Here is a 25,420-nt window from a genome sequence, read left to right as displayed (position 1 = left end):
ATAAAGGAGAATGAGAAAATAAGAATTTGCTATAAGTTTATTCGTAGGCGTGCGGAGGCATCTGATACTTGAGGTGAAGACCTACATCTTTTATTGCAGGAGCATAAACTTCTGTCCTGATTTAATTTTACTATATTTACTCAGTGTGGAAGACAAAACCTCAGATTCATAAAGGATGTGTGATTTTCTGCTAATCAAATTTTTATCCAAGTAAAGTAGAATAGAATTGCTTACTGATTAAAGGTTCCTGTTTAAAGCAGCATTTCTGTTTTGAAATAGAAATGTTTCAGTCACATTTATTTATTTAATCCGAAATGTTAGACAATCCACCAGTGATTTTGTGACCAAAATAAATGTGATTTTGAGATTGATTTTTGTTTTCTTACTTTTCAGTGTGAGACTATGCGGCTACCAGGAGTTGAAATAATATTGTGATCAAATGTTATTCCACTCACTGTGCAAAGGATTCTGTGTTTCAGAAAATTTATTATAACAATTTACAACTTGAGTGTACAAAATATTCTGAAACTGTAAAATGTAAAAATACATATTTTGCAACACAAAGACTTGGTTTTTAATAATTAAAAAATGTATTTATGTCTCATTTCCTGTTTGAAATACTGGTTTGGTTGGTTTCTTCATTAATCAAGGAGTTTATCAAAATGGCGTCAGATTCTGCACCAGTGAATATAATTTTGTCGTTGCTTTGACAAACGTTACCTTAGTTAACAGCAGAAAAATAAATGTGCATGTAAACAAACATGAAAAAAAATAGAAATCATAAATTCTCAAAAACGGGAAAATGTAACATTTTATCACTGCTGTGTTTTCATATTGATGTGTTTGTTTTGTTCTGTTGAAAAAAGCAGTCAGCAGAAAACTATTTAGACAGAAAGACAACTTGCCAAGTTTCTGGATCCCAGATTTACATATGTTTTCTATAGTGGGTTAGACATTTTTTATCAACACACACACATCTCACTTTGAAATCACATGCATCCTTATTTGAAAGTAGTTTCTGGTGTTGATTAAAATCATGAAGTACATTTCCCCCTGAGGCACGTTGGTCCACTGCCACTTTACAAAACATATTTTCTTCACCTTGCTGCTGCTCTAAGGCAGTGTTTCTCAATTCCAGTCCTCAGGAATATTTTAGATGTGTCTCTGTTCCAGAAAACCTGATTCAAATGATTGCATGACCTCTTCTGCAGTCGTCAAGCGCTGCAGAGGCCACTTAATCTCTCACAGATTCAAGCCAGGTGCGTGGCAGAAGGGAAACACCTAAAACAGCCAAGGCAGGGGGGCGTGAGGACCGGAGTTGAGAAACATTGCTGTAAGGCAAGCGATCTCAAACTCCAGTCCTCAAAGGCTGGTGTCTGGCAACTTTAGATATCTCTTTGCTTACGCACACCTGGTTACAATGTTGGGTCATTAGAAGAGCTCTGCAGAGACGGTCTGTGATGCTAGTGATCCAGTTTGGCCTTTTAATTCAAGTGTGTAGGACAATGAACACATCTAAAAGTTGCAGGATGCCAGCTCTCACAAACTCCAGTTTAAATCCACTGCTTTAAGGTAATTGGTAAAACTGAGCGAGACCAGACGATACAGAAAACAATACTCGCCAACTCGATCAAGCATACCAGGTCATTTCTGGTTTTCAGAAACAGAAACAACACATCACTTTTCAGAAAATCGAGAGTAAAACTTTAGGTGTGGCAGCCTCTTCTTCCTCTTTATGTCTGGTAACCGCAGATCACCCCTACATCCTCCTCATGAGAACAGTTGTGTTTCCCCACTTTTGACCTCTTGCATTCCAGCAGGGATCTTTCCTCACCCTCACACTCCACATCATCCAGCAGGATCCTGACCCTGCTGCTGGCCTCGCCCAGCGCGGCCCTCTTCATCACTGTCAGCGCAGTTGTGAAGCCGAGCTGCCGACATACGACCGTACCTGCCTTCCTCGTGAACAGGTCATCGCACACCGTCCCCCACTCTCCTCTGATGAAGATCTCCACCCTGCCTCGATCTGGCATGCCGTCTGCGCTCACAAGCCGCACAGAGCCAGAAGGAAGCCTTCTCCCTCCTTTTCCTCGCTTGTTACCACGTCCTCGACCTTTTGGCCTTTTGTTGACTTGGTTGGTCTCTCCAGCACTTTGTGACTTCGCTCCAGGCCACAGTTTTTCATTCCGGACTTTAGGTAACGTGGTGCTGCTGACCGGTGTTTCCGGGGGCTTGTTGGCTGTCTGGCTTGTATAAGGTGCCCATGTTGTTGTCAGAGACTGAAATGTAGTAGGAGAAGGGGATTGTGGTGGGTTTAAAGGTGGGGAGGTGGCCCTAGCAGGGTGTGTAGGTGGTCCCCAATATCTTTTTGGTGAAGTTGTGCTGCAGATTGAGGTTTGAGAAATCCTAGAGCGGACTGGAGTCATGATGGTTGCACGATAACCTGAGGGAGAGACAGAATCACCCTCTTTATTTAAATATAATTTAATATTGAGCTAAAGCTGACAGACATTAACTTTTTAAAAAAATCTTAACCATTGATGCAAAGCCACTCATAAAGGCAACACACAAAATATTCCCCTTTTATTTTCCATTAAATAAACACCAGTAGGGTCAGGTTGGTGCCAGCACTCGTCCTTTCCAAAGTGGAAGAGCTTCTGATCCATCCTCAGCGGAAGTCCAGACATATGCTAATGCTTTATCTAAATCTGACCAATGAAAATTTTGAAGAAATTAGCTCTAAAGTGGTAAGGAATATGAACAGAGTTCTCTCTTGCCAGGACATTTAATACTTCACAAGAACTCATCATGGAGAAGTCCCACAGGTATGTCCACTTCAAATTTTGGACTCAGAATTCCTAACACAATTATTACTGGGCAGCCCACAAGAGAAAACTTCTGCCCAGATAATGTGTGAAGAACAAGTTGCAGGAACTTCCAAAACTGGACTGCAGGAACATTCCTGGAGTCCCGGAAAAGGACGAAAATTGTACAGATGTCCAGCCCCGGTACAACACACATGGATCAAATGATGGGGTCATGATCAGATCCCTGGAGAACATTGACATGATGAAGAAGTACAAACTACCACCAGGGAAAGAACTAAGAGATGCAGGATGCCAAATGTTGAGGACAGACTTTGGACACCCCTGCTGTAGGCCTTTCAGCCTAATGCATCCACTCTGTTAAAGGTGCCAACCGATGTGTATCATTTAACATGATGCACGGCTGCACACCCAATATGAGTTCCCCTTTAGTCGTGAGCAATGTTGTTAGTAAGCGTTAGCTAGAGTGTGTGGCGGCAGCATCCTGTTATCTATCTGCTGATAGAAATCTTTGGTTTAAAATGCAACTACATCTGGATAAAAACCTTATATCAAATCACTTGACATTGACCAGTGCACATGATGAATAAGTAAGATATTATGTTACTTGATTTGATTTTAAACACCAGGTTAGAAATCCTTTAGTTTGGGAGATTTACAAGAAAATGCTCTGGCTTCCTCCCACAGTCCAAAAACAAGACCGTTGGGTTGATTGGTCTCTCTAAAATTCTCCTTAGGTGTGTGTGAATGGTTGTTTGTCCTGTCTGTCTCTGTGTTGCCCTGCGACGGACTTGTGACCCGTCCAGGGTGACCCCCGCCTCTCGCCTGCTGACCACCGGAGACAGGCACCAGCGCCGCTCACAGCCCCACTAGGGATAAGCAAGTAAGACAATGGATGGATATTTAATGGCAATCTAAAATGGTTCTTCAAAGCTTGTCCTTTCCCTTAGCTTTTTAAAAAATGGTCCTAATGAAACATTGTAAAGCAGATAAATCAGTCTTTTTGCTTTAAATCAAGAGCTGCAGAGATTACGGGAACATTTAGCTCAGCAGAGGCTTGTTAAAGCATTACAGCAACACGATTGTGCAAATAAGTCAAGAGACAGAGTAATGTTTGAGTTATTATTTTTCCATGAGTTTTTGTGACAGTCATCCAAGTATATCAATGACTGCATGTTCTTATTAGGATTATGAAAATGTGATATGTTTGAATATGAAGTTGGTAATTGGATCATTTTTAAGTAGCAGTGATTTTTATCAACAATGCCGTGAGAAAGTATTCACCACTTCACAAACATCTATTTTTACTTTTTTGACACATTTGAATAATCAAACAAATTTTAGCAATAGATACAAAAGATCCCGACTAAATATTCAAAAGATATTGTCGCCTAACTTTTCGATTAGGTTTACCACCTTTGTTGTTGACAACTGCATCAATGGGTGTTTTACATCTTTGTGAGAGATTTTTTTGCCCACTCTGCCTCGCTGAATTGCTTCAATTCAACCACAACGGAGGGCATTTGAGCATGAAAATGCCGACTGTTCCCCGTTAAACCAAATTGCAATATTTCTGAGAGTGATGTTATTGTGAAGAGCCACAAACAGAAAACATTGACACAGACACACAAGGAGGATTGTCCGAGCTGAAGCTGAAGAAGAAACATTTATTCAAAATAAATTAGCCCCAGTACTTGATTTAAATTAGTGCAAATATCTGACATAAATAAGAATTTGTCCTGCAACAAAAACTTTTGTACCAGCCAAAGAGAAGCATGTTAGCAGGTTCTAAGCAGGAACTGATGGCCACTTAACTTTCCTCTCTACTTGAGTCTTTGTGCAAATGTTTCAAGTTGGCATTTGAGCACCTATTAATATTAAAACAAAACCAAAGAACAACACAATCTTAAACATTTGAGACTTCTGTGATTATTTTAAATAACTTACCTTAATGTAACTTACTTTATTGCCATTTAAACGTATAAATAATAGAGAAATTGTTTAACCTCGCAAAAAAGGTAAACTTTGAAAAGCTGCATCGAAGAGTATATTATATATAAAAAATTATAGTAGTAAAATTAAGCTATTTCCAGCCATAATAATAATTTAATTTAGAATGTCCGTAAAATAAAACAAAATTAAATGCTCAGCACAATTTTAAATTCACTTTTTATACCAAAACCCCCCCATAGAGTAACTTAATTTGTACATGTGAATCATTTTTATGGAGACATTTCTGGTTATATTCAGTATCAAGAGGGCAAAGTGGAGAATAACTATTTGAAAACAGGTTCAGACATAAATGGCAAATGCCAAGTCTTCAGAAGGTGTTTCTACAGATGGAGGATTTGCCTGATTTCATATTCCCGGATCTTAGCACCTTCTGAATTCCTAAAATTTCACGACATCCAGGAGAGATACACCAACATCATATCCTTTGAGACATAGAGTGACCTGACAAACTGTTAACTTTATTGTTCCTAAGCCAACCATTAACTTCTCTAAAGGTGTGCATCAGAAATCCCAAGAACCCCACAGGTGGGTTTGAAGGTGGATCAAACAAAGTTTTTCTTCAATGCTCTTTGTTTTTGTGCATGAAATTTAACAATTGTTTGAACAGTTTGGACAGAGAAAAGTACTTGCAAACCCATCAGCGAAAGTGATTTTTTTTTTTTATATCAAAGAATGTACCTGGACATCAAAAATTCCAGAGTAATTTTTGCTTTAGATTGTGTTGTATCAATTATCACTTTGAACTGAGCTTTTAAAGTTAAAATTAAAGTTTTCCCATTGACAATTTGTACAGCTTGATAGCTGACCGTGAGAAAAGAGTTCAAGATTTTTTGATTTTTTTTGCCGCATTTCTTACTTTTATCAAGAACCACAGAAGAAGCACCAAAGAGCATTTTGCCTCTCTCAGGGAAACTAAAATAGTGTTCTGAAACACAAGATCCATATCCGTTCTCCTTTCCATATCTCAAAATTATCTGTTATCTATTGCATATTCAAAAAGTCCTACAGAAAGTAAAAATCACCCTGCAAAATCTAAATCTTGTCAAAATGCTCACTAAGACACAGACATATTCTTAGGCTCTGATACTAAATAATAAAGCAATTCTTATTAGATAAAACCCTATCAAACAAAAAAAAAGAAAAAAAGCCAATATATTTGATCTTTTAGAACCCTGAAGCTGAAAAACCAAGAGCACAGTGTTGTCTAACACAGCAACCGTCTCCTCTATCAGGTCGTTATTCACCAAGATGCCAAGCACATCACAGTCTGGGTGCTGACTGAAAGGAATCCTTTGTAAAGTCGCCTTCAGAGTCACAATTCACTCAGTCATTGAACTGCTATAGCATAAAGCAAGAACATAGTGCAGCGCAGAAAAGCTCCAGTGTTAATACGAGCTCCCTGTCCTCGCACCTCGGTGTGAAATACTCTGTGTGTGGGTTTAGAAGATGTGTTAACAGCTGAGCCAGAATGTGAATAGGCAGTGGAGCTAGGATGATAAGCAGGTGCACCAGCAGGCCTACCAGTGGACGGCGTTGTGACAGGGATTGTTGCGCCCCTCTGGACAGCAGTCGGTTTTACTGTTGTGGTCAACGTAGTCTTTATCGGTGCAGACTGCGTCGTCTTTCTTTCTGCTGCTGCTGTTGGCTGCGGTCGAGCTATTTTCCCTTTTGTTTGTCTTGTTGGCATCGGAGGTTTTCTTATAATTATTGGTCTCCGTATTGTCTGTTTCTTCGTAGTTGTGGATTTCGGAGTGGTCGTGGTGGGAAGAGGTGTTGTGGTTGGTTTCTTGTTGACTACGAACTCTGAAAACGGAGACAAAAAAGCTTTTTTAACGATACAAATCTGGACTTTCACAATTTATGTAAGGTATTTCTTTTGGTCTTCAAACTATAAGCATATTAGTGACAACTTGAATTATAGCAAATTACTCACAGAATATGTGCAAATATCTTCCTGTGAAACATGCAAACTTTTCAAAGTCAATTCAGACTGATCCAATTCTGGATCAGTCTGGTCCTTAGCTTAGTTTGGTTCTGACTGGTGTATAAAAAGCCTGATCCATCTTCCAAAAGCCTCCACTTAAAGTCCTTCAATTGTACCATTAGGTTAAAATAGGTTAGGAAGTTAAATTTATTGTTTTGTTTCTCTGTGCTGTCCTGACCCCCTGCTCAACCTCGCTACGTAACCCTCCCACGGTCTTAAAAGATGAGGTCATTTGGACCCCACAAGCTTTTAGCTTTTTGTGCAGTCCAGCGGGGTTGCACTAGCCCCATGTGTGCTCCTACACAGTAAAAACTGCTGGGTTAAAAATAACCCAATACGTAACCCAGCGCTGGGTCAAATATGGACCGACCCAACGCTGGGTTGTTTTAACCCAACTGGGTTGGGTTGAGGGTTTGACCCAGCACATTGGGTCATGGCAACTAACCAAACGTTGGGTTAAATTGACTTGTTTAAATTGGTTAAACTGACCCAAAATTGGGTTGAAATTCATAACCCAACACAAGGGTTATTATACCACTATAGTTGGGTTAAAAAAAATTATTTTAAATTTCACTATATAAAAACAGGATTAAAAGACATATGAATTTAAAGCTTCTTTTATTTCCACATGATACATATATAGAGCCAGCAATTTCATTTACAAAAGTTACAAAACATAAGTAGTTAAATCACTTCAATTCATTTGGCTACAACTCCAGAAGTATCTGTTACTCCATATTAGAAAACATTTAATGAAAAAAAGTCTGTTTTAAAGCAAACTACAAGTAAACCTTTCAGCCATTAAACAAGGAGCATTTTTAACGACACTTTAGCATTTTGCCTGTCTCCCTGCATGAGGACATACAGGTTGTCACATTTTGTAGATGGACCACCAGGTTTGTCCCAACCTGATGGAGAGAGAAGACAGAAAATAACAGGCCATTAGTGATGAACTTATATAAACAGCAAACAATTTGAGCATGATTCAGAGATGAATGTTGACTTACAGGCTGGATATCAATGAAACCCTCTGAACTTCCAGGTTGATGGATCTGAAACTCTTCTCCCAAATGTGTAAGTAGGGAGGAGCACTGGCAGCAGCTGCAGGGCTACATCATCTTGTCTGCATGGGAAACATAAGCTTGTGTTAAAATGTTAAATGTTAACAGTTTATAAACATCTCTTGAGCTTCAATACCTTAAGGGAGAAAATTCATGTTGTTGAGAAGACGGCCGCTCCTTTCTCTTCTTGGCCATACAAAAGATCTTCGTTGAGAACAAGAGAGAGAAGCACAAAAACAGGCCTTTAGTGAATTTAAAGGTAAAGAGATACATTCTCAAAAACTAATTTCTGACTGATTCTAGTTTAACACAAAACCTCACTATTGAATGTGATGCACTTAAACAATCTGAGCATTATTCAGAGATGAAGGTTGACTTACAGGCTGGATATCAATGAAAACATCTGAATTTCCAGGTTGATGGATCTGAAACTTCTCCCAAATTAGTAAGGTGGAGCAGGAAGGGGTACTGGCAGCAGCTGCAGGACTACATCATCTTCTGTATCAAACATAAGTTAGTGTTAAAATGTTACAGTAACTAAAAAGCATGACAACATTTTAGAGAACATTTCTTCTGAGCTTCAATACCTTGAGGGAGCAGACTCATGTTCTTGGTCATGCAGAAGGTCTTCGTTGAGAACGAGGAGTTTGGGTTTCGCTTAATTCTCCTGAAGATCCTGGATGTAAAATTACAAAATCTATCAGAAAAGACAAAATCACAAATCAAACTTTAATGACTGAATTAAATCTTATAGCTGTCTCAACTGCAAATAACTTGTAATTAGCCAGCAATTTCAAATGTTCAGAGTAATTTTATGTTCCTAAAAATAAATATAGCACTTAATAAAATAAAATGACATATAATTTAATTTAGAAGTAAAACTTAACACAAACTTAGTGCTGAATAACTTTCAGCACCAACTTTAAATAAATGTATTTGTAATTAATACCGTAGTAACAATAATAATAAAATGAGCAAACATTAACATTAGATATTGTCTTAGTTTTGCTTTTAATTCGTTGCCTAAAACCAGCGGGAGTTTGAAAGCAATGTGCCGGGAGACGGTCGTTCTCTCTCGGCTTAACGAGCCGCTCCGCCCGGTCAACTGACAGAGGGCGAGACGAGCCGGCGGCTGGAGGGGAGCGATAAGTGCGAACACGTCCGAGCATGTTTGTAATTAAGCTATATGTTAATAAACCGAGCGCATAATTCAGGTTTACACAACTAATTTATCGCCTAATAACTTTGCAAAAGTTATTTTATTTTCAAAAAGCATAATATACCCACATTATTAAAGCTCTTCTCGCTCTCCTCCGCCATTACTGCTGGTGTTCGAACACGTAGCCTCAGCCCGCTAAGGATGCGCGCGCATATTGCAAAAATCAGGGGACAAACCGTCAACTACCTTTTCTTTTAAAACTAAATCGATTTTTAAAAATTTGACTATGTTAAGTTACGAACAAATATGATTGAGGTTATATTAAAAACTGAATTTAATTTACTTGACAAATTGTGCCCTTCCCCTTCATCTATTTTTTCCCCAACATCCGTATTGTAGCAACACCGAAGCTCTTTGTCAGAGGAACCTACCGTAATAAACATTTTAAATAACCATAAAAATAAATATCAAACATGTTTGAAATAAATTCAATTTATGTATAAAATTCTATAAACGTTGAAACTTTATCTTCTTTTTACTTACCATGTCTTATTTCAAAGTAGAGGAGAAGTCCGTTATGCAATGTTCACAGTCATGTTGAAAATGGAGGCTTGTGAAGAGGGGCGTGGCTTCTTCCAAGTTTCATCTTTAACCCAACCGTTTGGGTAAATCTACCCACCCAACTCCTGGCCCAACAGAAGTGTGTAAGATGTAGACTTCCGATAAATTTCTGACCCAACTCATGAGTTATGAATTTTGACCCAATATTTGGTCAAACTAACCCAACCTATGACCCAACAGCTTCAACCCAGAAATTGGGTTATGAAAATAACCCAGCATTTTTTACTGTGTACAAGGTTTTTTTTGTGTGTGGTTTTGGGAACTGACAGGCTGAGACAACCGCTCAGCCTCCCCCGCTGTTCAACAGTGACATTTGTCGTGCTCCTCCTGAGTTTTTTCTTTAACCTCTTCGAGGGAGGGTTAAAGAAGCAAACACAGTTTTAGAGAAGTGTGGACTAACTAGCTTTTGTCATATTTTGACTGTGGAGCTAAACGTGCTTCAGGCTACTAACTGAAATGTAAAAGTATCCCCTCCATTACATACCCTCTCTGGGGTAGAAATGAATAAGTTTTCCCTTTATCTTCACAGGCCGAGGCTTGATGCTGCATTTTCCAGGTGGTGCTCGTCTGCATAGTCAAAAGAATAAGAAAACATGAAGTAGAGCAGAGAAGACAATTTAAATTTGATATTTTCAAACAAGCCACAGTCATTGCGTGGCATCTATATGTTTTTTGACCATGGCTGCATCGCAAATGAATCAGTTCTACAGGTAAATGACCAGTTGCAAATGTTTCTGCAGACAAATCCATTAGCATAGAAACAGCCTAACATTGCCAAGATACTTGACGCTATAACGGACCTATAAATGTGGACATTTCTGGGTTTTTTTTGTCTTGTTTTGTTTTTTTGCTTTCTTGACAAAAGCACTGTTTTCTGCTAAAAGTCATAAATTAAGACACATTGTACTTCAGAACAATTTTACAATGACTAAGAATCCAAATAGCCATAAAAATGACAGAACTTAATGTATGTTCTGGGTTACAAACTTTTTTATGAGCTCATGTAGAACTTAAAAAAGTATTTCATATGGGATATTGAGGAAAATATAACAGCCCGTGTCTTTCTTATTACTTTTGCATTGTAATACATTTACTGTACTTGATGAAGTTTTTTAAAAAAGAACATTAAAAAAAGGACTTATGAGAGTTATTCTATCTTGCTACCTGGAAGGATCCACTATTTTATAGATGACTCCAGATCTGGCTGTGGCACTTGGGACTCCTGTGGATAAGAAGTACAGCTCTCCTGGAAAATGTACAGAGGAAAGGAGGAGGGATTACAGGCGTACATAGGAGGAAAGATGAAAGGAACCAGATGGAAAACAGCAAGAGAACAGGATCGGAAGAAAAACAAAGAAATCATATACTTTAAGGGTAGACAAAAGAAAGCCCAATATCATAAAGGTAATAACATTATTGCTGAAGTGACATATAAATAATATAATTTCCAAAAATATCTGTTTGAAAATGCATTCATAGTTTGCTACGCCTTTAAATCTCCCACTTTCAAGAGCTTCGTAAAAAAGAAAATGGAAAAAGTAGCAGCGTGTGCAACATTTTACCTCATTAATCAGCAGCTGATAATTCAAAACAGACTTTACAATAAACCTCTCCTTACTCATCAGAAACAAGGCACAGTATGTTCTATCCTATGTGTGGGTTCAAGGACCTTTTTTTCTCTGAAAATAAATTGACTTTTTCGATTCATAAATGAATAACAATAATTAAAATAATAATTACCAGAGAACTCGGAAACACTGAATATCCGCACACAAAATCATTACCTGCTTCGTCTTCAGCAAAGGAGATTATGTATCTATAGTAGCTGTTGATGAGTTTGGGAAATTTGCAGGTCTGGTCTTTTCCCATGCAGATCTCATTATACTGCCATTCACCTGTAGCCTCGTTCTCCTTCAAAGACATTAGACGCCTAAACACAAAGGGAGACATTTAAATACGGTCAGAAGGCAGAATAGTTTCCAAGACTGTCAACAGAGTCCAGCAAAATCTACATCAAATACAGCCGACTAATGAAAGCTGTCTTTTTCTCATTATTGTATGTGGATGCAAGAGAAATATTCACATGAATACTTGACAAGAAATAAATATTCCTATAAATGAAGAAATCAATATTAGCTCTAGAAAGGTGCTCCCTATGAAATGTATTTGTTCAGAAATGTATTTCTTACATTTTAACCACACAACAGTCATAATCATTGCTACAGTTTTAACATGACACTTTTCTTTGTTCGGCATGTTCAGTGTTGTCTGATTGTGTCCAGATAGAGTAAAAACATCAATAAAGTTTTTACAATTTTGAAAATGTTAATACATTATTTCAACATCTACCCGCTCATGAAATCTCCAAAGATGTAAAGTCCATTCAGGTTGGGCATCTCGCAACCTCTATAGACGTATCCGCCTGTCACTGATTTTCCCAGTTTATGGGGGTAGTCAAAGATTGGCAAAATATCATCTGCAAAATGAGAGATACAGATCAAATGCATACCACATTACACAACACATTTTTTTTTTCTTTTTTACATTTTACTCTTCAGATTTTGCTTTTCTATTGTCCTTTGAACAACGCAGAGTAACTCACCCAGGGATGAGTTCTGGCAGAGCTTGCGGTCATAACAGCTGAAGCCTTCTTTGGCCCTCCATCCATAGTTTCCTCCTTCAAATAAAAGGGTTCTCAGAGTCTCAGAGATTTACAGGCAAATCAGTTTTCTTTCCAAATATGAACAAGTCAGATCATCGCAAATATTTAGGAACGGAAAAGTCCTTTTAAGGTTTTTAAGCAAAAATGTTGTTCAAAACACAGAAGCAAAAACTATTCCCTTCAATCCATAGTGTACAATGTGTAAATAAATGTGGTTGAAATGTGAAAAGATGTAAACATAAAGATGTGTATTGTTTTTAAAAACACTAATCTCTGTCTGCACTTTGGCTAGGAAGGACAAGGATGTGCTAATCTAAACATAGGTTTTAACTTGTTTTTAGTTTTGTCTTGCATCATAGAGGCCTGTAGGCTCAACAATGACACATCTGCCTATTCAGGTACACAGTAGATTTTGGGACTATTTTCCTCTTTATATTTATTCATAGTTCAACCTGCTTTGTAACTGATATTTTAATCTTTCTTTGCTTTTCTTTTGTTCATCCAGGCTTTGCAGACTGTCAGTGCACTCTGTTCTGTTTGCATGAAAAGCTTTAAAATGCAGCTCATCTATTTTCTCAGTCCATTATTTTTCTTTTTTTACTCTGTTAATAAATTAACATTTTGCTTGTTCATCCATCTTAAATAAGCTAGTTATTCAATTAGCACAGAATTTTGTAGAAAATCTAAATAAATAGTCTATTTTGATCAGAAGAGAATAAAGCCAGGATGCAGATGTCATTAAGGCAAATTCTCATATACTGAAATCATGACATTATTATGGCTTAACTGAAGTTTCTTGTGTTCATTTTATGAGATTTTTTTTTTTGTTGCTTTTTCTGGATTGAAAAATGTTAGTACCGTGTTTCCTCGATAGTAAGACACCCCCGATTGTAAGACGTATCGGGGGCTTCAGGGGGGTCGGCTAATATAAGCCGTACCCCGAAAGTAAGACATATGTCTTACTTTTCGGGGAAACGCCTCTCATCTAGCTGCGCGCCGCCTCCTGCCCACGTCCGCACCGTCCCCCTCTCCATACGTCGCCGCGTCTGCCACCTCCCTCTGATCTTAATGAGCGCCGCCTCCTGCCCACTTCCGCGCCGCCCCCCCTCCATACGTCACCGCGTCTGCCGCCTCTGTCTGATCCAAATGAGCGCCGCCTCCTGCCCACGCATGCGCCGTCCCCCTCTCCACTTCCTTTTATAAAACTGTTTTGTGGTGAATACAATACTGTTCAGGTTGTTAATAAATGTTAATTTTATGGTTAAAACAAAAAATTCAACAATTTTTTTCCAATATAAGACATACCCCGAAAGTAAGACATAGTGGGGCTTTTGGGGATAAAAAGAAAGTAAGACACTGTCTTACTTTCGGGGAAACACAGTAGGTCTTTACACAAACTTTTGCTGTTCCATTATTTTTGAAAAAATAAAGCATGGCTATTTTCAGCTTCTGCACACATTCAACATAAAGGACTTCAATGTGAGAAAAGAAAAAACAGGATCCTGTAACCTCCTACCTTTAACAATGAGGTCTATCTCTTCGTATTTATTCTGGCCAACATCACCACAAAACATCCTGCCTCTGCCTGCGCCTGTAGCAGGGTCACCGCGGTCAATGGAGCATCGCCACATGTTGCGAACTCCATAGGCATAAATCTCTGCAAAGAAATAAACCCGACAGGATAGTTGCACACTTTCTTATGGGCTGGATGAAAAAAATAAAAATAAAATATATATATATATATATATATATATATATATATATATATATATATATATATATATATATATATATATATATATATATATATATAGAAAGCCGAACTAGGCATCTCTGGGAAAAGAAAACAGAAGCTGCTTTGCTCATGCAAAATAAGATGTCATATATCTTAGCTAAAATCTGAATCTGATATTTTAGAAAATGTTTTCTATTTCAGATTTGATCAGAACTGAAAGGATTTACCAGGCCTTGCTCCCTGCTCCCCTACGAATGGATTGTCAGAGGGAATGGTGTATGGAGTGCTTTCATCAATGTTGTCGATGTCAATGCGGAGCACTTTGCCAAGAAGTGCTGATCTGTCAATTACAAAGAAAGAAAAGATTGATATACTTGGAGGCCAAGACGATACCTTTCTCTTTCTATGATTAATGCTAAAATTGTTCAAATTTTTCCTATCAGTCTCACAATATTTCCAGTTTTAAATCATCTCCTTTGTTTTTCTCTACTTCCAGTAGAGTTTTATTACTACTGAGTAGTAATAATTTGTTTTGTCAACTTTCCAGTTTTTCTTCACTCTTTATCTACTTCTCTTTTTCTCTCTGCACACCAGTGTAGAGTAAATAGACCTAATAAAGTAATCTATGCCCTGTTCCTAGAGGAACTTAAGGATGATCAACAATAATTTTGTCTGCAAACCCCCAAAAAAGGATACTTGATAATTCATTTTAATGTTCAGAATTTAAATTGTGACGAAAGCTTCATTAGTAAAAGTGGATTTAAGTGAAAATGTGAAAATTATACCAACTTGTTCTGTGAATTGCCAAACTTTCCAAATGGGTCTCCGGCTCGTCCGCCGTCTCCAATAAAAATGTAGAGATATCCATCATGGCCAAAAAGCAGCTGCCCACCATTGTGGTTAGAAGCTGGCTCCACCACCTCCAGGATCATTCTGTACGAGAATGAAAATGATAAGTGTGCTTCTGCTTTTTAAAATAAACACGTAGATGAAATGTTAAGTTTGTACCTCTCAGAGGAATGATCGAGCTGGTTATCATCGTGGTCTGAGAGCGTAAACTCGCTGATTCTTATTCTCTCTTCCTTCTTCACAGACACTGAGTAGTAAACATATGCTTTTCTGACTGTGGTGAACCTGAGAATAGAAGCAATGCTCGGTCTTATTTCTCAGTGTTGCAAAAACAAAATAAAAAAATGACACTGTGTTTCATAACTTTTATGAAGAACTAGAAGTAAGAACCTTGGATGCAAGGCAATGCAGAGGAATCCCCTCTCATCCCCGGTCCATCGAGACGTGAGCACAGCCTTGGTGAGGTTGAGGAAAGGACGGTCGATCCTGGAGCCATTAGCCAAATACACCCACACATAACCCAGCTGCTCTGCAACAAAGAAGCGATGGCTTCCGTCGTCTGCATGGATCATGGCCACGGGGTTGCGGAGACCATTGGCAACTTCCTGCAGGCACACTTCCAGACAGCCTGTAGAATCCTCCCGTACTAATCCGAGGTTAGCGTTCAGTTCTGTTGACGGAAGAAACTGCGTATTACCGGCTTTATATTGAGGGATAATTCGTGACGTAGATTAGGGCTAATACATTAACCTGTACCTGCATCTGTCAAAACATTTGGGTAGCAATACTGTTTGTCTTTGAGCTCCAGAAAGTCACAGAAACGTCTGCGGTCCTCCTCTATTGCAGCAGTCAAGTTTGCAAACTGTTGTAGGTTCCCCTTGTCCTCCAGGAGCAAGCTGAGTGTGTATCGACAGTCCCGCCAGTAGTCTGAGCAGTAGTCTCCACATAGCCCTGGCAGAACCCTCATTGGTGTGTTGGCATCCTCAGCATCATATAGGTGGGCAGCATATGGAGAACACTCCTGAAAAAGGAAATTAGAACCTATTAGTCGTTTGTGGAAATTCAGACTTAGTCTTATTATTTGCTTCATCTCATAAATGGAGATTATAAACTGTCTGAATCCCATAAACAGTGTTGTAGAAATACTGCCAGGGCTTCTCTGTGCCATACTGTTAAGTGGTCAGATCAGGGTTATATACAGCTACAGCATAAATGAATGCAAGGCAGGTCCACTTTGTTATTAAGTCACAACCACACTGTCCACACCCAGAATGGTGAGGAAATTCAGTGGCACGACACGCGAACCACTGGACATGTGACACTGTCGCACAGGATGAAGCCCGAAAGGGAAAATCTGAATCAGGACAACAAATCTAGGAATGTTGACAAGGAAATTACTTTCAAATAGCTCGTTTTAAAATGGGCTCCAAAGTGAACAGGTAGTCATTGATAAAACTGTTTCTGCAAAAGCGATAAAGAAAAAAAGAGTTATACTGCAATAGTAGACATTGGTGTGTAGATTCTCAGTCATCCAGGATGTGACAGTCTTACGTATGAAAATTGAACTTCTTCTGTTGTTTCTTGAAGACATTACATCTCTCATGCAAACTGGAAAAGCCTTTTAGGTATGAAACAAAAAAAAAACATTTTCAATTTTCAAGAGATAGTAGAAGTCCAGTTGCATTTAGGGTGAATATTTATTTATTTTTATTATTATTCCCTTTATTTAACCAGGTAAACCCTGTTGAGATCTAGATCTCATTTTCAAGAGGGACCTGGGATATTATTACAGTTCATTTTACAGTTTGTGCAGACATGAATACAAGGTTGAAATTAGCTTCTTCCACACGGTGGTCAGGGACAGCCTTAGAAAAACTAAGCAAAGCTGCTCCGCTGCTTTGAATGCAAGTTTGAGTTTGAGCATCTGATCATATGGAAGGCTACACTGACTTCTCATTTGACATGAACATACTAAACATTACAATGATTGAACTGTAGTGAAGGAATGAAAACATCAAGCACTGTTGGACCCCATATGACTATAAAGCAGAAATCATATAGACCAAAAACAAAAACGTTATTAGATGCAGGTACAATCTAAATGACTCCAGTGTGACAGCACAAATGCCTACACAACAGGCACATGCTGCTGGTGCATCTAGTTGTATTTGTCCCCAGAAATATGTAATTAAAAATCCTCATCATCTCAGATTCTCAGATTCTGGGATTTGAAAACCAGACTGAAAAGAACTTTCTCATCTAAAATGATATATTTGGAGATAATGAGGTCAACTAATGATACGTCAGGGATGATACACTTAAGAGAAAGTGTCAGAGATGCAATATTATGTTTACCAAGACATTGTTGCTGACTACAATGCCCGTCTGCTGCCAGACAGACTGCAGACAGGTGTGCAACAGTAAAAGAGATGTTATTGTTGCCTTCGTTAGGGAAGATGAGGCGAATCTAGACACGTTGCTCTCCTGGTGTGTGTTTCTTCACCCAATAACATAGACTACCTCAATTTCCCTCCCCCAACACTGGCATTCATAGCTTGGTTAATAAATATCCAGTTACCCAGATAAAATTGTAAAAACAGTAGAACAACATTCTGAGGGGTGAACAGTTCTCCTTAAGTATTAAAACTGGGGTAAAAAAAAAAGTTGTTTCTAGTATATGATCAATACTTTTAAAGCCTTAACTGCATTAGTTTAGAAAAAAAAAGTTTAATATGTTTGATATATTGAAGGTTGAAGTTGCAGCCCAATACTCTCATTATAAAACACCAACTTTTCAGTCCAAAGAAACGAATAATAGATCTATACCACAATATTCAGGACTTTCTTTCTCTGTTTGGGTCATTAGTAATACCAGGTTTGTCAAACAGAGAACCTGTGTGTGGCGGGTTAAACTCAGCTGAAAACTCAGGCCTTTAAAGTAATTTGACTACCAATCGGTGCTTTCTTTTTTATCTCAAACCATCAAAGACTATTTTTATACCAAACACTAAAAAAAAAAGAAAATGAAACCGTTTTTAAAGCAAAACTATCACCAGCTTATTTTGAGCTGGTCATAGTCAACTCATTTCCTCTTAGCATTCCTCCAATGAAAGTTTTATAACCTAACTTAAAATAAAATCACTTCTTAACCTTATAAATTTACACTGCTCAGTGGCAAGCCAACACTAAAACCTTCCTAACAGGAGTAAACTCATAGACACTTTGCAGCACTGTCATTACACACACAACCCAGCCTGCCCTGCATGGAAAGAACTACTGTGGGCTATAATTTCCACAGCGGTAGAACCTATATTTTAGGATTTGGTGATTTGTCACTGCTTTTACATAGAATATGCTTCACTGAACTTCAAGAGAGACGTGTATTTAGTATTTTCATAGCATTGTGGTACCTCCTCCACCCCAACAAAAAAAAATAAAAATGAAAACGTAAACCATTTTGTTTATGTTACTCATGATATTTAACAAAAATATGTTAGCCTGCTCAGTTTATCTGTGAAGGCTACAGCAAATTGGTGCCGCACCTATCACTCAATTTCCACACAAAGGCTGCACGTAGTTAGCATCTGGGCTGCAAAGTCAGCACGTAATTATGTAATCAGCGAGGGGAGTGAGCTTCAAGGCTCAGTCCAGTGACGGGGATTCTGGGCTTTAGTGCCAGGATGTGTTTAAGATTAGGGAAAGTAAAACATACGGAAATAGAAATGGTTAGTGGATGAAATAATTTTCCAAACAAAGACTGCAGCAGATGCAGGATTATCACACTAACTTCTAAACTTAGAAACACATTTCAAGCTGTAAGTGTGAGTCATAACTGTAATGAAAAAAAGTGCAAGTAAAAATAAGTGCTGGCGGCAGTTGTTGAACTTGGTTTGTGATGTTTTCAATGTGTTTTTTTTTTTAGGTTTTAATTTATTTCCCAGACAATTTTTTTTTCTCACTTTTTCAAGAAAATGAAAACAAAACAAATGAGCGCCTTAGAACAGATGTTCCTAAATTATGCTAGGCAGAATGTTTTGGAAGCATGAGAAGTGAGTGGGGATAGCGTGTAAAAGGTCAAGAACTCGTTTTGGTTTTCCCCTTTGATGGCGTTTCTGCATTTAAGCAAAAATCACAAATATGTAGAACACAACAACCTCAGACATACAAAAGAATCGCATACAAAATGATCATTAAGACATGTCAAATAATTGCAAAGATGCATAAAGATATTATCCTCTTACCTGGCAGAGGATGCTGCTTATGTATTTACCACATCTTGCTGAACCCAAAGTGTCAAAATTTTCCATAATTAAGTCATACTTCCTTGATATCTCTTCATCCTTCTGCAAATCGCAGCATCCAAACTTTGTATAATCTGTGCAGAAGACTAATGGCTGCTGAGGCCCAAATGGAGGTTTGTAATCCAAGCATTGTGGGTGACAGCTGCCCCTCCAGACCTGGAGGAGCAGCATCAGGGTGAGGAGCAGATATGCAGGGAAACCTGTGCACTGCAAGTTCTTCTGATGGACCAAATCATTGGAATATAGAGTCATGCTGCCACTCTGTTCAGGATCGTCTTTCCCTTCACCCAGAAAGTAAATAAATAACCAATGCAGCTTTGATGTGAAAATACACCAGTCTCCAACAGGATCTATGGAACACAAATGAGACAGTTAAAGTTATTGGTTAGTTATTTAGTGGATCTCAATGTAGAACCTCCATAGTCGGTGACTGTATAATCTTATGAATGAATGTTTTAATGAATGACGGGTCTGATTCTATTAGCTTTGAATTAAAGGAGGCTGATATTTGATATTTTGTTATCAAAGGGAAACCTGGACATTTGTGATTTGATGCAGATGATAAAAGTTAGTTTATCCTAGTTTGGTGGACAAGTTGGCCATCAGACAAAACTGGCTGATCATGATGTTATTTTTTTGTTTTTTGTTTTTTTTAAAAGAAAAAAGCGTTTAATTTAATGTGACCCTAAGTCATGAAATAATATCTACCAGCTGCTCCCACGTAAGAGAATTGCCTGATCTATAACATAAAAAAAGATCTGACAGAACTAAAAACATTAAAAAAAACAGAAAACGTTGTCCAAAAAAATTCAAGAACAGATCAAAACCAAAGTCACTGAATCAGTGACAAAGACTTTTCTAAAACTTTCACTGAGATAAACCACAGCAAAAGCCTTTAACCCCAAATGGGGGAAAATGGAATAGAGATTAACTTTCACTCCAGTGGCCAGTTTACCAATATCACTCCACAATCACTCCAACGACCCATATAGGAGGAGAACCCAGGACAGCATCAGTTTGTATCCCTTAGATCAAGAGTACAAATGTCGCACACCAGCACGTTTACCCCCAAATAACTTTAAAAAATCTAAATAAAGTAGCCTAATTAGTGGCTTAGTCAAAGACCAGAGCTTAATTTCACTAAGATTACACACTGGGACCTTAAACAGAGTGCTCATTCTCCTAAAACCTCCTGATTTTGCAAAGTGGGATGGCCAATCTTCTGACAGGGATGTGACTGACCCATAGCCAGTCATCATAAACAACTGATGGTAGCAGTTGCATCAAAAGATGGTAAAGTCACTTTTAGGGGGTAATAACCTTTTCACAAAAGATCAAGTTGGATCATAAACTCACTATTTTCCTGTAACAAATTAAGTAATCATTTGAACTTCCAGTTTTAATATAACCCAGTTTACTTTGTCTGATGCACAACTTGTTTTACTGATCTGAAACTTTTAAGAGTGTTTGCATATCACAATGTTTCACCTTTTATTTTAGCAGTCTTTACTAGCAAAAACATTAAAGATGAGAAACTAACCAAACCAGTTTAGTTCAAGATTACAGACATTTGCTGAATTTCAATTATTGGGTGCAAAATTATTATTATTCATTTGACACATAAACACAATTTTAACAGTTCATATGATGTGTGAACTTACATAGCTGGTCTCTAGAAGCATGAACGTGTGAAAACACACTAGCCCAGCATCATAGCTGTCTGCAAGGGAACCTCAGAGTGCACACAGTGGGTTACATCATCGACTCACAAAACTCATACAGTTTCCCAATTTCATGTGCAAATGTCATAGAATATTTTCAGCTTGACTCAGATCCAGTGGACTCTTATTGTCACAAAGGTTTTTGTGCTTCAGTCCAGACAGCAACGACACCTGTGGATCACAACACAAATCATGCAGTAGCTGAATTCAAGAGTGCATCGCATCTCAGTCAGTTCTCACACACTTAAACCACAGCATAACACTGAATCTTTAAAAAAAATAAATAAATAAAGGATACAAAACTTCAAGGAAGGCTTTTCAAAATAGAGTTTCACCTTCATCCAAGGTTTCAGAAAAATATTTACTCCCAGACCGAGGTCACCTTGAGACTCTCCCTATGTTTGCTCTGGACGCTCTCACTTGCTGCTGCAGTGAGTGAAAGCCATGCACGGGGAGAGACAGCAGAAAAAGTGTGAGAGAGGTTCTTTCATTTCCACATGGAGCCACGCTGCAGCCTTGGCTGAAAGCCTTCCCACTGTGCGTCCTCACCCCTCCTCTTCCTCCTCCTTTCTCTCTCTTCGTTGGCTTTTTAGCTCACAAAGACATTCCTTCCCGTCGCATGTGGCACATATAGCCCTGGAGTTGCAACTTTTCATCTTTCCTCCCTCTTAGCTCCCCCTCACAACCTTCTGCATTCCCACACCTCCTCTCTGTCTGCGCCGCCTCCAGACAGACTCACGCCGCTGTATGTTTGTGTGTATTTATGTATGCGTGCGTGTGTGTGTGAGAGAGAGCACTGCTCTGTGTGTATGCGTGTGGTCAGATGAATCAGGACGTGTGCTGGAAGTGAAGTCCAATGGATTCTCCAGGCACAATTCCAAACCTGAATCTTATTTTAAAGAGCCCAGCTAGCCAACGTTTGCATCCAGAGCTACATTTGCGCTCCATCTGCATCGCCCTCTTGCTCCAGTAATGAAAAACTTCTAACAGTATCAAAACAAAATGTAAAGACAGTTAAGTATTTTGAATTGATTTATTTTTTTCTTCAGATATTCTGATTTTGGGAACTATTGTCTGGCTTGTCTTGGAGCAGACACATAACACTTGCAAGTAACTTTATGCCAGTGGATCAGTATAGAAGAATGGCCATTTTTGCAGCAGAAGTAAGTAACTTTGCAGGCTGAAACACACAAGGACACATTAATAGCAGCAAGCTTTTGAGGGATTTAACCCACTTGAAATGTTGGAGAAAAAAAACAGCTTCTAATTTGTAGAAAGAAAAAAAATCAAAGAGCCTGATCACAATAAGCAGCTGGAGAAAGTGATCAAATCATGAGCCAAATATTAGCAAAAATAAAACATTGCAGAACTCCTGGATTTTGACAGAGTTTTAATAAAGAAGAGTGTTGTAGAATATTTAAAGTGCTTTTTTTTATTTCTTGTACGCATGCACTGTGTCATATTCAATAACAAATAAAGGTTAAGTTTAAATTTTTAAATGTGCTAACTTGTGTGGAGGTGGTATTTTTCCCAGACATACAGATGCCAAAATTCAAACAAACATCCCCACATCTACAAGCATGTCTCTCCTACCCACACACACACACACACACACACACACACACACACACACACACACACACACACACACACACACACACACACACACATAAAAGCATTAACAAAACATTACATGGATCCACTCTGAAAGCTTTTAGGCTCTTGATTTATGTGACATAAAAGGCTTCCTTCTTCATTGTTTCATTTATTCATGAAATTTAAAACATTGCATCATTAGGGGAATGAATTAAAAAAGTTAATCAAATCAGTTTTCTCCAAAAGTAAATATTCATGTGAACATCACCTTTTGATTTTCTTGAGGTTGATGAACTGATGCAGTCTAATGAGATGTTCATGAGACGGATCAGTATTGTGTCTGGCATTAGGGCTTTTGCGTAAGTATAAATATTACTCTACCATCAGTTGCTCAGTATTTCAGGTCAAGGAGTGTCTGCTGTCTGGCTGGTTACCAGGCAGCTTTCTCACTCAGAACCGACAGGAACAAAACATCATGTGCAGTGTTGCACTCTTTATTATGTCACGTCAGTCAAAATGAATTATCCTTATTCGTGCCTAATAGTATTTCCCTCTAAAACTAATCATTCTCATTTCCTTGCTTGAGCAATTTGCAAACAAAAATGTTGAACTAGTTGTCAAAATGTAAGAAATGTATTCATTTCTTAATCATTCCTTCCTGAAAAAATGTCTCCCAGATTGAACAATCTCTATCAGGTGAGCCTCAGCTTTCACTGACGATGCTGTTTACTGCTGAGCACAACTTCAGCCGAAGAGAGTTTCTTATGTATGTACCAAAAATAAAACTATGTACTTTACTTTTGCACAGTTCTTTACCAGGTTAGATGTAGGGTTAAGAAGGTTTGCAAGAGTCATCACCCAAGAGGAAAAGTAAAACAAAAATCAAAGCTTGCATATTGCATGCTGAAAATATGAAAGCAAAGACAATGCAAGAAAAGACAAGCACCTGATAATTATAGTAAATTTCAGTCTTCTGAAATGAAACTTAATATGTATTTTGCTGCAAAGTGCACCAATAGAAGTGTGAAGTGTGACCTTTTATTGGGATAAATTTAGTCGTGATGACATGACGTGGAACTGGATTAGGTTTTGGGGGTATGACGTTCAAACGTGGCTCTGCAGGTTTTCTGGGATAAATACACAGCTTAGAGAATGAGATTATGTTTTTTTGTTTGTTTTTTTGAATTAAAGGGCCAAAAATCATTCCTGTACCACAGCGCTTCATGTCTGCGTAGCCTGTTTGATCCAAATGTACACCCTGGATTACCGTGATCATTCCTTCATCCGATACTCTTTGTAGGCAGCGTAACAGAGTTCCAGCACTTGCATGGAAATAAATCTTGCAGATTTTTAGTTAATTTTAAATGAGCTAAAGTGAGCCCATTCAAACATCTGCTGCTGTTCAGTTTGAATTTTCAGAAATCCTAGGTCTTTTCTGAAACTGTAAATAGTTTACATCTGCAGACTTGATTAGAGCTTTGGCAGGAAGCATGAAAGTATCTTCTGCAGACAGCATTTAAACTTGGCTCTTAAAGTGTGCTAATCTTTAGAATGAGTAAGGGTGAGTCATTCTTTACTGGAAAGACAACCACACACACACACACGCACACGCACACACACGCACACACACACACCCCCACACACACACACACACACGCACACACACACACACACACACACACACACACACACACACACGCATGCACATGCAGACACACATGTTTGTCTGTCTATCTTTGCAGGGACTTTCCATTGACTTCCATTCATTTCTACAGCCTGACCATAATCATCACATATGCTTACCCTAACCAAAACTCAATTCATTGCATCAAATACATGACACCCTCACCCACACACGCACATGTAGTATGTCTTTCTATCTTCTTCGCTTTGACTTCCATTCATTTTTCATTTATTTCTATAGCCTAACCCTTACCTTTACCCTATATCAAACCATTACCAGTCAATCCCAAATTCAATTCACACCTCCGTCCTAATCCTAAAACATAAACCAAAAACTGCACTTCTTCTTACGGGCTTGACCCTTGTGCTCCATAAAAAGCAGTGAGTGTTCACAATGTAAGTATCTGTCAGAAAAATGGTCCTTACAAGGTAGGAAACGCACACATCTGTGTGTGACCGTCACCAAATGCATTTTGTCTCAGTCTTCTTTTCTTGAGTGAATTCACAAATTCCCTTTTTCTGACTCATCCTGAGAAAGATCAGTAACTCACAACAATGATCATTCATGCTGTTTAAGCCTTTTATATTGCACATTGTTTAATATGTGTTTAAAGCATGCTGTGTTTGAAAGTGATTATGTTTGTTTTTTTAAAGTCATCCACAGTTGAAGAGAGTTATTTCTGTAATTGGCACATTGACAGCTCATATTACCAGTGAAGCATGACCTACCGCGGCCACAAGGGGGACCCCAAGAGCAATTTTTTTTCTTTGCTGCATATAAAAATATTTCTACACAATCAAATATGTATTATTGTAAAATAAATCCCACATTTATAATAAAATTGTGTGTTTTTGTTAATATAATCACATAGAAATCATTGCTTGAAAAAAATAAATATTTTCCACTTACTGGGCCCTGAATGGCCCGCTAAGAACCTGCTTAGTTTGCTAATGCCTTGTACCGGCCCTGTTGGTGAATGAAATGATTATCTACATTAAATTACATCCATGTATTAAAAAATCTTATTCAGGCTGAGCTATAGTTGCGTCCGTTTACCAAGAAGTTGACACGAACATGACACAAATGAGCCTTCAGAGAGGGATTGTGAAAATGCCAGTGTTCGGTGATTTGCTCTGAAAGAACACCTTCCAAATCGCCCAGCTTGAGTGAACGGTGGCGCGTGCGATCTGTACTTGACCAGACACTGAG

At 38.4% G+C, this 25,420-nt stretch overlaps 1 protein-coding gene and 2 long non-coding RNA genes across 5 annotated transcripts in view; 1 reads left to right on the top strand and 2 right to left on the bottom strand.

Moving 5' to 3' along the window:
* The window catches only part of LOC148155824 (uncharacterized), a 426,895-nt gene that overhangs the window by 374,137 nt on the left and 27,338 nt on the right, over positions 1 to 25,420 (top strand). The gene's annotated exons all lie outside the window — the stretch shown is intronic.
* Positions 467 to 21,635, bottom strand: LOC106922769 (HHIP-like protein 1). Its single transcript, XM_014995467.2, has 16 exons — positions 21,267 to 21,635; positions 20,872 to 21,102; positions 19,151 to 19,560; positions 15,666 to 15,930; positions 15,300 to 15,579; positions 15,069 to 15,194; positions 14,850 to 14,993; positions 14,288 to 14,400; positions 13,842 to 13,982; positions 12,266 to 12,340; positions 12,013 to 12,139; positions 11,448 to 11,593; positions 10,828 to 10,909; positions 10,148 to 10,230; positions 6,360 to 6,641; positions 467 to 2,443 (listed from the first exon to the last, which is right to left on the bottom strand). Exons 3-16 carry the CDS (start codon positions 19,460 to 19,462, stop codon positions 1,734 to 1,736), a joined length of 2,886 nt encoding a protein of 961 aa, XP_014850953.2. The 5' UTR covers positions 19,463 to 19,560; positions 20,872 to 21,102; positions 21,267 to 21,635; the 3' UTR covers positions 467 to 1,733.
* LOC148155827 (uncharacterized) lies at positions 7,424 to 9,735 on the bottom strand. 3 transcript variants are annotated; one of them, XR_015765099.1, is made up of 6 exons: positions 9,171 to 9,735; positions 8,471 to 8,580; positions 8,264 to 8,381; positions 8,020 to 8,087; positions 7,830 to 7,945; positions 7,424 to 7,730 (listed from the first exon to the last, which is right to left on the bottom strand). It is a non-coding gene; the product is annotated as an uncharacterized LOC148155827 (long non-coding RNA). The 3 variants fall into 3 exon arrangements; XR_015765100.1 differs by having other exon boundaries at positions 8,471 to 8,559; XR_015765098.1 differs by lacking the exon at positions 9,171 to 9,735 and having other exon boundaries at positions 8,471 to 9,156.

Source organism: Poecilia mexicana, unplaced genomic scaffold (genome assembly GCF_051168715.1).
Source record: "Poecilia mexicana isolate PSO_F unplaced genomic scaffold, ASM5116871v1 scaffold_13, whole genome shotgun sequence".
NCBI classification, from domain to species: domain Eukaryota; kingdom Metazoa; phylum Chordata; class Actinopteri; order Cyprinodontiformes; family Poeciliidae; genus Poecilia; species Poecilia mexicana.
The sequence above is the reverse complement of the archived record's forward strand: the minus strand, read 5'-3'. Positions and strand labels throughout refer to the sequence as shown.

Bases quoted from the DNA above. Each gene is read 5' to 3' on its own strand.
- LOC106922769 (XM_014995467.2), bottom strand. From the start codon at position 19,462: ATGACTCTATATTCCAATGATTTGGTCCATCAGAAGAACTTGCAGTGC. The intron at 10,910-11,447 runs GTAATGATTTTG...TACATTTTCCAG, and splicing joins CTTTGCTGAAGACGAAGCAG to GAGAGCTGTACTTCTTATCC. The intron at 2,444-6,359 runs GTAGGCCTGCTG...TCTCTCCCTCAG, and splicing joins TGTCACAACGCCGTCCACTG to GTTATCGTGCAACCATCATG.